Source organism: Ornithorhynchus anatinus, chromosome X1, assembly GCF_004115215.2.
Source record: "Ornithorhynchus anatinus isolate Pmale09 chromosome X1, mOrnAna1.pri.v4, whole genome shotgun sequence".
NCBI lineage: Eukaryota > Metazoa > Chordata > Mammalia > Monotremata > Ornithorhynchidae > Ornithorhynchus > Ornithorhynchus anatinus.
The window spans coordinates 63,047,407-63,060,981 of record NC_041749.1 but is presented as its reverse complement, the minus strand read 5'-3'; the positions used below and the strand labels follow the sequence as shown (position 1 = coordinate 63,060,981).

General features: G+C 41.8%; 1 protein-coding gene across 28 annotated transcripts in view; it reads right to left on the bottom strand.

Moving 5' to 3' along the window:
• The window catches only part of MAGI1 (membrane associated guanylate kinase, WW and PDZ domain containing 1), a 613,606-nt gene that overhangs the window by 127,035 nt on the left and 472,996 nt on the right, over positions 1 to 13,575 (bottom strand). For 27 of the 28 annotated variants that reach the window (XM_029050061.2, XM_029050064.2, XM_029050063.2 and 24 more), the window contains exons 4-5: positions 6,939 to 7,151; positions 1,811 to 2,021 (exon numbers count right to left, since the gene is read on the bottom strand). In XM_029050061.2, coding sequence (XP_028905894.1) covers positions 1,811 to 2,021; positions 6,939 to 7,151 — 424 coding nt within the window. The remainder of the gene's footprint in view (positions 1 to 1,810; positions 2,022 to 6,938; positions 7,152 to 13,575) is intronic. The other variant, XM_029050065.2, reaches the window with a different exon arrangement.

Here is a 13,575-nt window from a genome sequence, read left to right as displayed (position 1 = left end):
CTTTCTCTCTCTCTCTCTATATATATATATATGTATATAGTTTGGAACATTCTGGGAGGAGGTTGGCTCCTATGCCAATAATGGGAAAATGCCACACTCCCTTGGAGTCAAGCTGTCATGAGGGCAGAGCAAAGGGAAGTCAGGCTGGTGGAGCTGTCAGTTGTGATATCTGCTCTTGCCTGCTCTCTGTCAAGACTCACCAGAAGAGGAGTTTCATGTGTTAAAATATTTCTCTCTATGAAAACTGTAACTGTGGGGTAGCTGGAGCAAGTTAATTTGGTCATTAGTTTAATGTGTGGTTCAACTAAACCCTTTTTCTCAGCACTTTCCCCAAGGAAGCTCTCAGCAACCAACTGCATGGCTGAAACACAGAGTGTTTGACTTCTGGCAGCCAGATCATCAGCTTGGGCCTGAAAGTCTTAAACCTCAGTGGCTTTAAATAATAACTTGTAAACCTCCACTTGAATATTTTCTGTCACCTTTTCCAGATTTGTGATATTAATTAAATCCCAAATTTGATCATGATCTCTTGTTTGTTAATTTGGTTCTGCCATGACTGGGTCCTACACAGACCTTGCAATGGGATCCTGAATGGGGTTAGTAATTCCAAAACACTAAGCCTCATCTTTATCATCACTGCAAGGCAATTTTGCTTGCGGATTAAGTTTTGATTCCTCCAAGAAGAATTAGGGCTTCCCAAAAAAAGCTTTCCGTGCCAGGATAGCCACATTACATTTCCCTGTTTTTAACACTACTGAATTTTCATGAACTACTGCAGACAATTCATCAGGGGTATATATTGCGAGCTTACTGTGTGCAGAGCACTGTACTAAAAACTTGAGAGTACAATACAGCAGAGTTGGTAGACACATTCCCTGCCCACAAGAAGCTTACAGTGCATAGGGGGAGACAGACAATATAAATAGTTTATAGATACATGCATAGGTGTTGTGGGGCTGAGGGTGGGGCGGATACCACCAAATGCCGAAGAGTACAAACTGCAAAAATATTAACATGCAAAAACCTGAACTTGCTGCTGCTTTTTATTCTTAGAGATTAGAACTATATTGCTATCAACTCCATATTAAAAATTACCAATAATGAACCAATGCTGTCAAGTAAATTGAATAACCAGCATCCTGTGACATGAAAGGCACCTTTCATTTTGGTGAAGAGACAGATATTTTCCCTCTGCCACTTGGGAAGAGAATCAAGTCCTAAAATGTCTGGTTGCAAGTTACTCCTGGTCATCACCTTCACCTGTATCTTCAACTCCTTCTCTGTAAACACTGTTCACCTTCACCTCATCTGTAATTTATTTATATATCTGTAATGTATTTATATTAATGTCTATATATCTGTATTTTTTATATTTATATTAATGTCTATCTCCCCCTCTAGACTGTAAGCTTGTTGTGGGCAGGGAATGTGTTTGTTTATTGTTATATTGTATCTCCTAAGTGCTTAGTACAGTGCTCTGCACACAGCAAGCGCTCAATAAATACAATTGAATGAATGAATGGATGAACCTCTTACTAACACTGAAATTATTTGGAAAATATCTGGCATCTGCCTTGAATTTAACAGGACAGAATCATTATTGGCTATGATTTATGCAAAACCAAAATTGCCCATCCAATCTCCCTTAGGAATGCTATCAGTGGGGTATTAATTCAGAAGCTAACAAGAAAATCTTCTGAAAAAAATTCACAATCACAGCCCCTGAAGGCAGATAAATATTGTGGTTTTTTCTTCTCACACACCCACACACACACACACACATACACAAAAAAATTAGTGTACAATTTACTCTATAAAATAGACTTCTCCATTCTCAGTGTAGGCCATCTCCCAATTTTCAGGTAGAGGACCTAAGTTTTCCTCTGCGGAAAGAGGTAGGTATTGAGGGAGTTTCTGAGATGATTCCGTGATGGGAACAGATGTGACACTATTAACAGCAGGTGGTTGGGTGGTCTCTCTTGTACTTTGGGTATTGTGCTCGTCTTGATCACCAGAATCTGCTGTTGAAACATGAAAAAAGGGATACATGATATTAGCACAGTTCAAAATTAGAGGATCATACTATCTACTTCATGGTTGGGGGGGCTGGCATTTTATTTAACACATGTCATTTGGAAGCATTAAAATGATCCCACTATTATTTAGACACATTAAGAGAAATATTTCTTCATCCAAAAAGGAAAAAGTGAAAAACAATTCAAGACAAATATAGCTTGTAAGTACTCATCTTTAAGAATAAAAAGGGCCTGAACTATCAGAATCATGTTGAAGGGCCCTCCCCTCAACCAACACATTCAAACTAAACTAAACTAAACCTCATCTGTAAAATGGGGATTAAGACTGTTAGCCCCACGTGGGACAACCTGATTCCCCTGTGTCTACCCCAGTGCTTAGAACAGTGCTCGGCACATAGTAAGTGCTTAACAAATACCAACATTATTAAACTCCAGAGGACTCATCAGCTGAGCAGACCATGAAAACCCACCCTCTAATTGCTCTCTGGTCCTTTACTTTCAGTTTTTTTTCTTAGTAGGAAAAATATGAAGAGAAAAGAAGAGGGGGTGATATGAATAACTTAGTAGCAATTGCTACGTGGTCTAAAGTTTGCATTAGTTCATTTCAATATTTTTAGTATAGGTTGCAAAGACCTGAAGACTTAAATGAATCATCTACTACTAAGATAACTGAATAAACAGAATAAAAACATGGAAACAAGAAATCTTAGTGAGCAAAGTCATTTAATATGGAGGTTGGTGCAATTAACTCCCCAGCATGAAGAAGATTAGGGGAAATTATATGACCTGTGTCATTACCAAATGGAATGAATTATGTAGTCTCTCAAACTTCTCATTTATTAGAGACAAGTTGAAGGTCAGAGTGATATCAAAACAGCCAAAATGACATTTTGTATACTCCCAGTGCATATCTCAATGTTACTGAATATTCATTTAACAGATTTTTTTTTCAAAAACTTTCAAGACCTGCTATTTTACATCTTCACAGTAATTCTACTGCTGATGCTGACAAGAAGCAGAAAAAAATATTAAAAGGAGGAACATCTACATCTTGTGTCAAAGAGGTATGTACAGGAAATAGTTCACAAGTATAAATAGAGTCTGTAGAGGAAGAAAAAGGAAGAGGGAAAGTAAAAAAGTAAATCAAGCAGCACCATATCACCAATCTTCAAAGAATTTAGAATGGATAACAAGAAACTATGCAGAAATAAATCCTCATCTTCATTATTGTCTAAGACCAAAGAGGCTTATCACACCTCAACTGAACATGGGGCAGGAAAGGAATGGGTGAAGGGCAGAAAGTATTTTGTGCATGTGTGACCTCAAACCACTTCAGAATGAATGGAGAGAGAAGGGGGTGTGATAGATAATGCAGCAAATAAATCTAAGAGGGGTTGAAAAAACAGGATGGAAGCTCACAATAGGAACTCTCACCACAGTATGATGCAGAATGAAAGGGACAAAATGATTGGAAGAAAAGCCAGAGACAGAAAACAGGACTGCAAATGGGGCAGTAGAAGGGGAGAAAACAGACATCTTAAGTTCCCTGGGATTTCAAGCACATGTGATACATAATTATCTTCAAAAAGGACAGATACTTAAATGAGTGACATTTCATATTCCAACCACCTATATTTTCCATACAGGAATTGGCTAAAGAAACACAAATTTTGAAAAACTGTCTGTGAAGCAGTGTGGTTTAGTGGGAAGAGCATGGACCTGGGAATCAGAGGATCTGGGTTGTAAACCCAGCTCTGCCACTTGTCTGCTGTGTGACCTTAGACTAGCTGCTTCACTTCTCTGTGCCTCAGTTACCTTATCTATAAAATGGGGGTGAAGACTGTGAGCTCTATGTGGGACAAGGACTGTGTCCAATTTATCTTGTATCTACCCCACCACTTAGTAGGGTCCAGCACATAGTAAGTGCTTAACAAATACCATTAAAAAAAAGTTAATTTAGGTCCCTTCAATTCGGTCCTGAAAACATAACATCTCAGAATAATTTCATGTCGCCCAAATCTATGGGTTCCAGGTGACTAAAAGATAAGAGGCAGAAGGTAACTGGAAAAGTGAAAGGTTATTCCAGAACTGGAAATGAGGAAAACCTCAATTTAGTTTCCTTTCCAAAAAGGCTTAACTTTTAACATATTGTAAATTCCTTAGCTATCCTTTGAATAGATATTTCAGTTCCATTCTAAATTGTGCTCAGTTTTCTGAAATGAGGAAAGTGGTGGCACAAAAATCCAGAAATATAAGGCATATTCTAGGTGATCTTAGTTTCCTATAAAACGTTTCACTTCTCAAGCTAATCCGAAATGATCCCAATTGCTGGTTTCATGTTTGGCAGCTATATCAATCAATCATATTTACTGAGTGCTTACTGTGTGTGGCGCACTGTACCTAAGCACTTGGGACACAATCCCATAACGAGCTTACATTTTAGAGGGAGCTACATGTTTTCTTTCTTTATAATACAGCTTAAATAGATTGCTTTAGACTGAGAGGAAGGTACAGTAACATTAACATGCCCTGAAATGGGTCTTTGGAAAACAAGATTCCAATCCTCCCTTGGCTCCTGAGGTGTTCTGTGATCCTACTCTACGCAAACTGAACAAAAATGATCTTCTGTGAAAGACTTAGCATAGCTAGAGTACTAAGGACACACAAATCAGCACAGGCCCACAGGACCAGGGACTAGGAGAAATTCAACTTTGGCATGGAAGAGTTTTAATGAGAAATGAAAATGCAGACCTGCATCCCTGGCACTGCCAGGAGCAGGGATATGGATAGTGAAACATGTAGATTATTGGTTTGCTACAGAGTTACACAAAATAAATGGTATTTCCAATTCTAAGTTCTCAGGGCTTCATTTCTGGAACCTCTTTGGACTGAGGACATTGTAACTGGGAATATCTGTCCTCACTGCATGGAACCCTCATTAATGTAGAGATTAAAAACATAGAGTAAGCACACTCAATAAATGACAACAGCAACGCAGGAAATACCTAGGCTAAGAAACGTAGGATAGGAAAAGCCTTACCACTACCAAAGAGAACATGTTAACCTTTTTCCCTGCCTCCACCAACTGAGCCTAGCTGGAGATCCTTATATGATTCCTCAGTATTATTTATAATTATGATAATAATGATATAATTGTGGTATTTGTTAAGCACTTACTATGCTTACTATGAGATATGTTAATCAGGTTGGACACAGTCCCTGTCCAACATGGGGCTCACAATCTTAATCTCCATTTTCCAGATGAGGAAACTGAGGCACAGAAAAGTGAAGTGACTTACCCAAGGTCACACAGCAGGCAGGTGGCAGAGCTGGGATTAATGAGAAGCAGTGTGGCTTAGTAGAAAGAGCACAGGCCTGGGGGTCAGAGGACCTGGGTTCTAATCCCAACTCTGTCTCCCCTCTGCTGTGTGACCTTGGGCAAGTCAATTCACTTCTCTGTGCCTCTTGTTCTTAGTGATTAAAAAAAGCCTTAAAGCTTTGCATAACAATTATATACAGGAGTGCAGCAGAGAAACATATCCTGATAATCACCTACAGGTTGGTTTTTGTTAGCTTCTATTTTAAAAGACTGTTTCTCACAAACACTAAGAGAAGAACTCAGTGTTTCACAGAGTTAGGAAGCACCCAGTCAGACAGCTAGGCCCCATGTCACTTTGGTGTTTTTATAGGCACAAACACCATCAGGCATGGAAGTCTTTTCATCCTTCATGGCTCAGACATAGAGCTCCAATGATGTTGGCACCCTTAACAGATTCTCCACATCACCTGGGGCCTCATCAGTGTAATGCAAAGTGTTCCAAAGAGACTGTGATAGAGCCGCTACCATCTATGCAGTCTTATTCCTACCTTTCTCCCAAGTGCTTGGTACAGAGTTCTACACACAGTAAGCACTCAAATACCACTGGTTGATCAATTGAGTCTCAGTTCCATTTCTATGCTCTCTGAATTATTCTGGGGATTGTTCTCTCCTGTTCAATGAAGGCCCCAAACCCTCCAGGTTTAGGCATTAAAACATATCATTTACGTACTAGCCAAGAATGGAGCTGTTTGTACTCAGAAGCCTGTACATGGCAGAGTGCATTACTTCATGACATAAGTTCTCAATTATTTTTCTTGGCAAAGGAAACCTACATGATCCTTTGCTGTGGGGAGAATGATAGGACACATTGGCAACTAGATACATTATAATGACAAAAGAAAAAAGAATATGGATATGCTATGAAATAAGCCAACTTGTTTAGAAGTTATCACCTAACATACTGATGAGAGAAGATGTCTTTTAAAATATTAAAAAATTAAGGTTTAGAGAAGGTTGAAAAATCAGTACATTGCTTCAACTTTTTCATAGCCTATCCTTTTTCATTATGGCCTGCTGCAAAAAAGGCATAGCCTATCATTAGCTGTCAACAAAGTAACATTTGCTATTCAACTGTCAAAGAATCTCAATAGTTTCTCCCCAAAGACACCACATATGTCCTGGGTATATGTCCAATTCAACTGGACTCTATCCAACTCGATTATCTTTTAGCTACCACAGCACTTAACACAGTACCCGGCACATAGTAAGCGCTTAATAAATACCATTAAAAGTATGTCAAGAAAAAAAAATAAAGCCATTGGTAGTAATATTTTAAGGACTAGAAGGAGAAGTGGGTTAAAAACATGAACATTACTTACTGTCCTCTTCCATAAATACCTTTCGGCATTTTTCAATATTATTAGAATGATTACCGTAAAGAACCAGTGTGGACCAAAGTATGCTACAGTTAGACTCAGAACTCTGGTAACTCTGCAAGGCTCCTCTTGTAAAAAGAAGAAACGAAAGAAAGGGGAAACCAAATTGTATCGGGTCACAAGAAGCAAATAATTAGTTGGCTTTACCTGTAAAGCTACTGTTCATTTCAGGAACATCATCATCATCATCATCATCATTTTCTGCATGCACTATGCCAGCATTTTGCATATCATTGTAGGACTTGGTTCTCTTCGGGGTTGACTGGTTGGAGCCGGACTGAAGGTTTTGCAGAGCATTAGTGGAAATCAGTTTCCCACTGATGGATTGGCTGGGAGGCTTGGGTGTTCCATAATAGTTACCTAGGTGACAGAGACACATTTGCATATTTGAAAAGAGTCAGATTTAAAAAAAAAATACAGGTTTTACATCCAAACCTCTCTGCACACAATAAAATGAACTCAAAAGCCAGAATAAACTGCTTTTCATGTTTGGAATGAACTAGAAAAAGATGTTGTTTCCTTTTCAGTTTTTTGTGCTCAAATCAGAAGCAAAAATGAGGGCTGCATTGTTTAGGTGCAGGGAGCATACAAGATTAAAACAAAGGCAACTGGGATGAATAGCAAAACTTCATCTCATTACATTTGAATTTCAATTAGTCACTTTTTTACATATATGCACCCTCACAACACTGTTTCAAAATTAGAGTGCTGCAGAATTTTTTTTTTAAAAAATCATTATGAAAAGCTTTATGAGAGGCTGAGATAACCTTTCAAGAGGGGTCAGGGCATCTTAAAGAAAGTAATCTTGCCTTACAAGAAACTTTCCCAAAAGAGAGTGGACACCACGTGGCAGCTCTTTGATTTCTGGTATCTGTCTGGCAAGAATGCCACTTGTCAAACCCTTAAGGAAAGTTCTCATGTATTCACATTGGTGCCTCTTAAAAGTGGCCATTTTTGCTCTATAAACACCATCCCTCCAAAGAGAGAAATAAAAGAACCACAATTGAAAAGTTCATGCAGCATTGCCAAAAAAAAAAAACCACCCAACAAAACCCCCACCACTTAGTTTTACTGGCTTTATTCACAAAATTGCCCCAGTATTTGTATATATTTTACCACCTTAAAATGGAGGGAGGGGCTATTCTGTAAGGAATTTACTCAAGTAACAAGAGGAGCAGGAAAAAAAAAGAGTAAAGGAGGGGAGTTTGCTCATTTCCACAAGCCTATATCTGGACCCTTATCTTTCTACCATGGAGTTCACAAGTCTCTGTAAGCCTGTATTGCTCAGCATTCTGACCCTACCCCTCTACCCAAATGTGGCACATGGCACTATCACTGCTTAAAAAAAGTATATTTGATTTCCTTCTCAAAAATTGGGTTAGGAGGAATTATGAAAGGAAATACGTAAGTATGACATTTTCAAGGCACCAATATGATAGTTAAAAAAAAAACAACTATCATGGCAACTGATTATTCTGTACCTATCCCAGTGATTGGCACATAGTAAGCACTTAAACAAAATTCTTAATTTAAGAAATTTTTGGAATTCTATTCTTGGTCCTCAATAAGCAATGGCTACAAGAAACAAATCACTTTCATTGATCTCTCTGCAGCATCCCAAGCTCATTTTAAGTTTTTAATATATGTATATTGAGATACACAATGAGTTCTAAAATGATGTAAAAACAATACTATATTACATAATAACTTTATAGCAACATTCTATAATAGCTTTATAACAACAGCACAGCGGCAGTGAATAATTTGAAAACTAGCTTGCATCCATTTTTACCTATCTCATTTCAAGAGAAGTTTTGCATTAGGTGACCTGATTTAATTCTCCCTCCCTCTGCTCTACCCCCTTCCCCTCCCCACAGCTTTTGTGTATATTTGTATATATTATTTATTACTCTATTTTATTAATGATGTGTATATATCTATGATTCTATTTATCTATTTTGATGGTATTGATGCCTGTCTACTTGTTTTGTTCTGCTGTCTGTCTTTAGACTTTGAGCCCGTTGTTGGGCAGGGATTGTCTCTATCTGTTGCCAAACTGAACATTCCAAACGCTGAGTACAGTGCTCGGGACACAGTAAGTGCTCAATAAACACGATTGAATGAGTTGAATGAATGAATGAATCACATCAACTTTTCCAACACAACTTCACTTTCTGTGCATGCCTTTATATAGATGAATAAGAACAATATAATTAAAGATATGAAATTTTAAATGGGCCTCAGAACTTCATGTAAAGAAAGTGAGAATCAAAGATCACTAAAGTTAAGCTTGTGAAACACTCTAGTATTTGCCCTGTGAAACACTGAAGGTTGTTGACAGGAAATGGTATTTTGTTGGGAGCTTATTCTCTCCAATAGTTTTTCATGAAACAATGCATTTTGCTAGTCAGGGTTATTTAAATTGTCCCTTCTTCTGTAGCTCTAGCAAAGTACTTCATGCTCAAATATGTCTCCAATGATGAAATTCACAAACAGATGTATATGAAAATAATAATTATGGTATTTGTTAATGATTATGGTATTTGTTAAGTGCTTACTATGTGCCAAGCACAGTTCTAAGGCAGGGGTAGATACAAGGTAATCAGGTTGTCCCACCTGGGGCTCACAGTCTTAATCCCCATTTTATAGATGAGGTAACTGAAGCACAGAGAAGTTAAGTGACTTGCCCCAATGGTGGAGTTGGGATTAGAAACCAAAACCTCTGACTCCCAAGCCCATGCTCTTTCCACTAAACCACGCTGGTTCTCATGACTTTCATGCCGCAGCCCATGATTAAAGTATACATGAACTCAGAAGTCAAAGTCAGCTAAAGGAATCATGGCAATGGAATGGTGCAAAAGGGAAATCTGGACTTCCTTTGGCCTCATTTCCTCTAATGCTTTTGTGGTTGCCTCCAAGCAGTGGTAGAAACAATGGGTGGCAAGGAGAGAGGGTGAGAAATCATCCCTCCCACCTTGCTGTTTCCCTCCTTGTCCAATGAATCAATCAATTGTATTTATTGAGTGCTTGCTGGGGGCAGAGCCCTGTACTGAGTGGTTGAGAGAGTACAATGTAACAGTAGACGTTCCCTGCCCACAAGAGCTTACAGTCTACAGGGGGAAGTCCAGCAGCTTCATCCCAGTCCTGCTTCGGCTCTGAAGAAAGGTTTCCTAATAGAAAGGTTGGACCATTTAGGAAATGAAAGATCAAGCCTCAATTTCTTTGTGACACCATAAATTGAATTTTCATTATGTGTATATGCCTTTCTGTTTTAAAAAAGATAATAAGGGCAAATGTGAACAAATGCAACCTGCCTAGTGGAAAGAACAAGGACTTGGGAATCAGGGGAACTGGGTTCTATTCCAGACTCTACCATTTGCCTGCTGTCTTTCAATTGCCCTATGCCCCAGTTTCTTCATTTCTAAACTGGGGGTTCTTTACAGGTCCTCCCTCCCCCCAAGACTATGAGACTAATGGGGTACAGAGGCTGTGCCTAATCTAATGATTTTGTATCTATCCCAGTGCTTTGTAGAGTGCTTTGGCACATAGTAAATTTAACAAATAACACAAATAGTGCCATCCAGGCCAGATTTTTAAGTTGCTGGCTGTCATAATGGGGGTAACCTGATATAACTACCATTTATCATCATTTCTCTTTGCCATTCATTGTTTCTCATGCCATTTTCGGTAAAGGCACAGAGAAGCTAAGTGGCTTGCCCAAGGTCACATAGCTCCCAGACCTTCCCCCATCTCTCCCTGACCTTCCTACTTCCAACCACCCTGGTCCAGCACCCCCTCGAAGCCCGTCCAAGTAGCAAATCCAGACCATGAGCCAGTGTACTTCCCAGTACCACCACCCCCCCGACCGAGAGTAGTGGGACACTGTGCTCTCCTGCCCCCACCTCCCCCCGCTGGCCGTGGGACATTACATCTCCAACTGCCCCCTCCCCCGACACAGCCATCCTTTGGGGAGCCCTCACTCCCTCCTCCCCTGTGCTCTGATTGATTCTCTCCCCCTGCACCACCCCGGACAACATTGCCCTTGTTCTCACTGTGTTACTTCTAGCTGCTACCTGTGCCCATACCTACTCCCCCGCCCATGTTGCTTGGTTATCTACTCTCCCCATGAGTTTCCCCTCCTCTATCCCCAACAACAGCTCCACCCTTCTCCAAATAAGACATCCATAGGGCTCCCTCCGCCACCTCAGAGACATTTGGACCACGAGCCCCAGGACTGTCCTTGCCGCTAGCCTTTTGATTTTAACCTGATAGACCCATAATAATAATGTTGGTATTTGTTAAGCGCTTACTATGTGCCGAGCACTGTTCTAAGCGCTGGGATAGACATAGAAGAATCAGGTTGTCCCACGTGGGGCTCACAGTCTTCATCCCCATTTTACAGATGAGGGAACTGAGGCACAGAGAAGTTAAGTGACTTGCCCACAGTCACACAGCCGACAAGTGGCAGAGCTGGGATTCGAACTCATGAGCCCTGACTCCAAAGCCCGTGCTCTTTCCACTGAGCCACGCTGCTTCCCATAGACAAGTTAACATTCGTTCCTGGTCATCACATGGTCATCATTAATAACATTTTATTGTATCATATTACTATATTACTAACGCATGTTGTTAATTGTTCTCAGTGCTGCCACGTACCTCACTGACTTCACCATTACCTTCCACCCCCACCAACTGCCACACCCAATCATCACCTTCCCCATCCCCTCTCCCGCCCAGCTCTTTCCCGCACTTTCCTCTGCCTCTTCCTCTCCTCCCCACCCCCTCCCTAGATTCCCACTTTACCAGCGCCACCCCCATCCCCCTCCACTTGCGCTCTTCCCCACCAAACCCCCTCCCCCCACCCCCTTCCATTCCCCCTTCCCTGCCCACGTCCCATCCCAGTTCTCCTGTCCCATCTCCACCCCTCATCCCCCTCTCCCCGCCATCTCATTGCCATACAAACCCTCCTCACCCCTGCTCCCTTCCCCCTCCCTCCTCCTCCCCCCCCACAGCTGCTGCCAAGTGTGGCCTATGGAATCCCCACTCCATTATAGGTAAGATCCCTTTCATCCTTGACCTTTTCCTTTCCTGCTCTCTCCTCCGCCTCGCCCTTATGGAGACCTGGCTCACCCCTGAGAACATGGTCTCTTCTGCTGCTCTCTCCAGTGGAGGCCTCTCCTTCTCCCACTCCCCCAGAATCACCGGGAAAGAAGGAGGCGTCAGCTTCCTTCTTGCACCCCAGTGCCGCTTCTGCACTATCCCTCCTCCCCCTTCCCTCCCTTCCCGTCCTTTGAAGCCCATATCATTCACCTCTACCACCCCCTCCAGATTCTTATAGCTGTCATCTACCACTCTCCGGTCTCACCTCCAACTTCTTTAACCACCTTGACCCCTTTCTCATCTTCCTTCTCTCCTTCTCCCTGACCACTCTGATCCTCGGAGACTTCAACATCCACATGGTGTACCCTCCAGGCTCGTATCTCCAACTGCCTCCAGGACATCTCCACCTGGATGTGATGTCTACTCACCACCTAAAACTCAGAATATCTCAAACTGAGCTCCTTATCTTCCCTTCCAAACCCTGTCCTCTCCCTGACTTCCCCATCACTGTGGACAGCACTACCATCCTTCCCATCTCACAGGCCTGCAACCTTGGTGTTGTCCTTGACTCAGCTCTCTCATTCACCCCACACAGCCAATCCATCATTAACACCTGCTGGTCTCACTTTCACAATATCGCCAAGATCCGCCCTTTCTTCTCCATCCAAACTGCTAACGTGCTGATACAAGATCTCATAATAACCCAACTGGATTATTGTGCCAGCCTCCTCTCTGATCTCCCTTCCTCCTGTCTCTCCCCACTCCACTCTATTCTTCATTCTGCTGCCCAGATCATCTTCCTGCAGAAATGCTCTGGGCATGTCACTCCCTTCCTCAAAAACCTCCAGTGGTTGCCTATCAACCTTCGCACGAAACAAAAACTCCTCACTCTTGGCTTCAAAGCTATCTATCACCTTGCCCCCTCCTACCTCACCTCCTTTCTCTCTTTCTACTGCCCACCTCATACACTCCGCTCCTCTGCCGCTCACCTCCTCACTGTCCCCTGTTCACGCCTATCCTGCTGTCGACCCCTGGCCCACGTCCTACCACTGTCCTGGAATGCCCTCCCTCCTCACGTCTGCCAAACTAACTCTCTTCCCCTCTTCAAAGCTCTACTAAGAGCTCACCTCCTCTAGGAGGCCTTCCCAGATTGAGCCCCCCTTTTTCCTCTGCTCTCTTTCCCCTCCCCCCCCACCCTCTGCTCTTCCCCTTTCTCTCCCCTCAGCACTGTTCTCATTTGCATATATTATTTATTACCCTATTTATTTTGTTAATAAGGTGTATATCTCCTTGATTCTATTTAACTTGATGATGTTTTCTTGTTTTTGATTTGTTCTGTTTTGCTTTGCTTTGCTGTTTGTCTCTCCCATTTAGACTGTGAGCCTGTCACTGGGCAGGGATTGCCTCTGTTGCCAAATTGTACATTCCAAGCACTTAGTACAGTAATCTGCACATAGTAAGCACTCAATGAATACTACTGAATGAATGAGTGAATAGCAGACAAGTGGTGGAGCAGGGATTAGAACCCATGTCCTCTGACTCTCAAGCCCGTGCTCTATCCATTAAGCCATGCTGCTTCTGTTCTGGCCACTGTTCCAACTGCTGGGGTGGACACAAGCAAATCAGGATGGACACAGTCCATGTTCCACGTTGGGCTCACAGTCTCAATGTCCATTTTACAGAT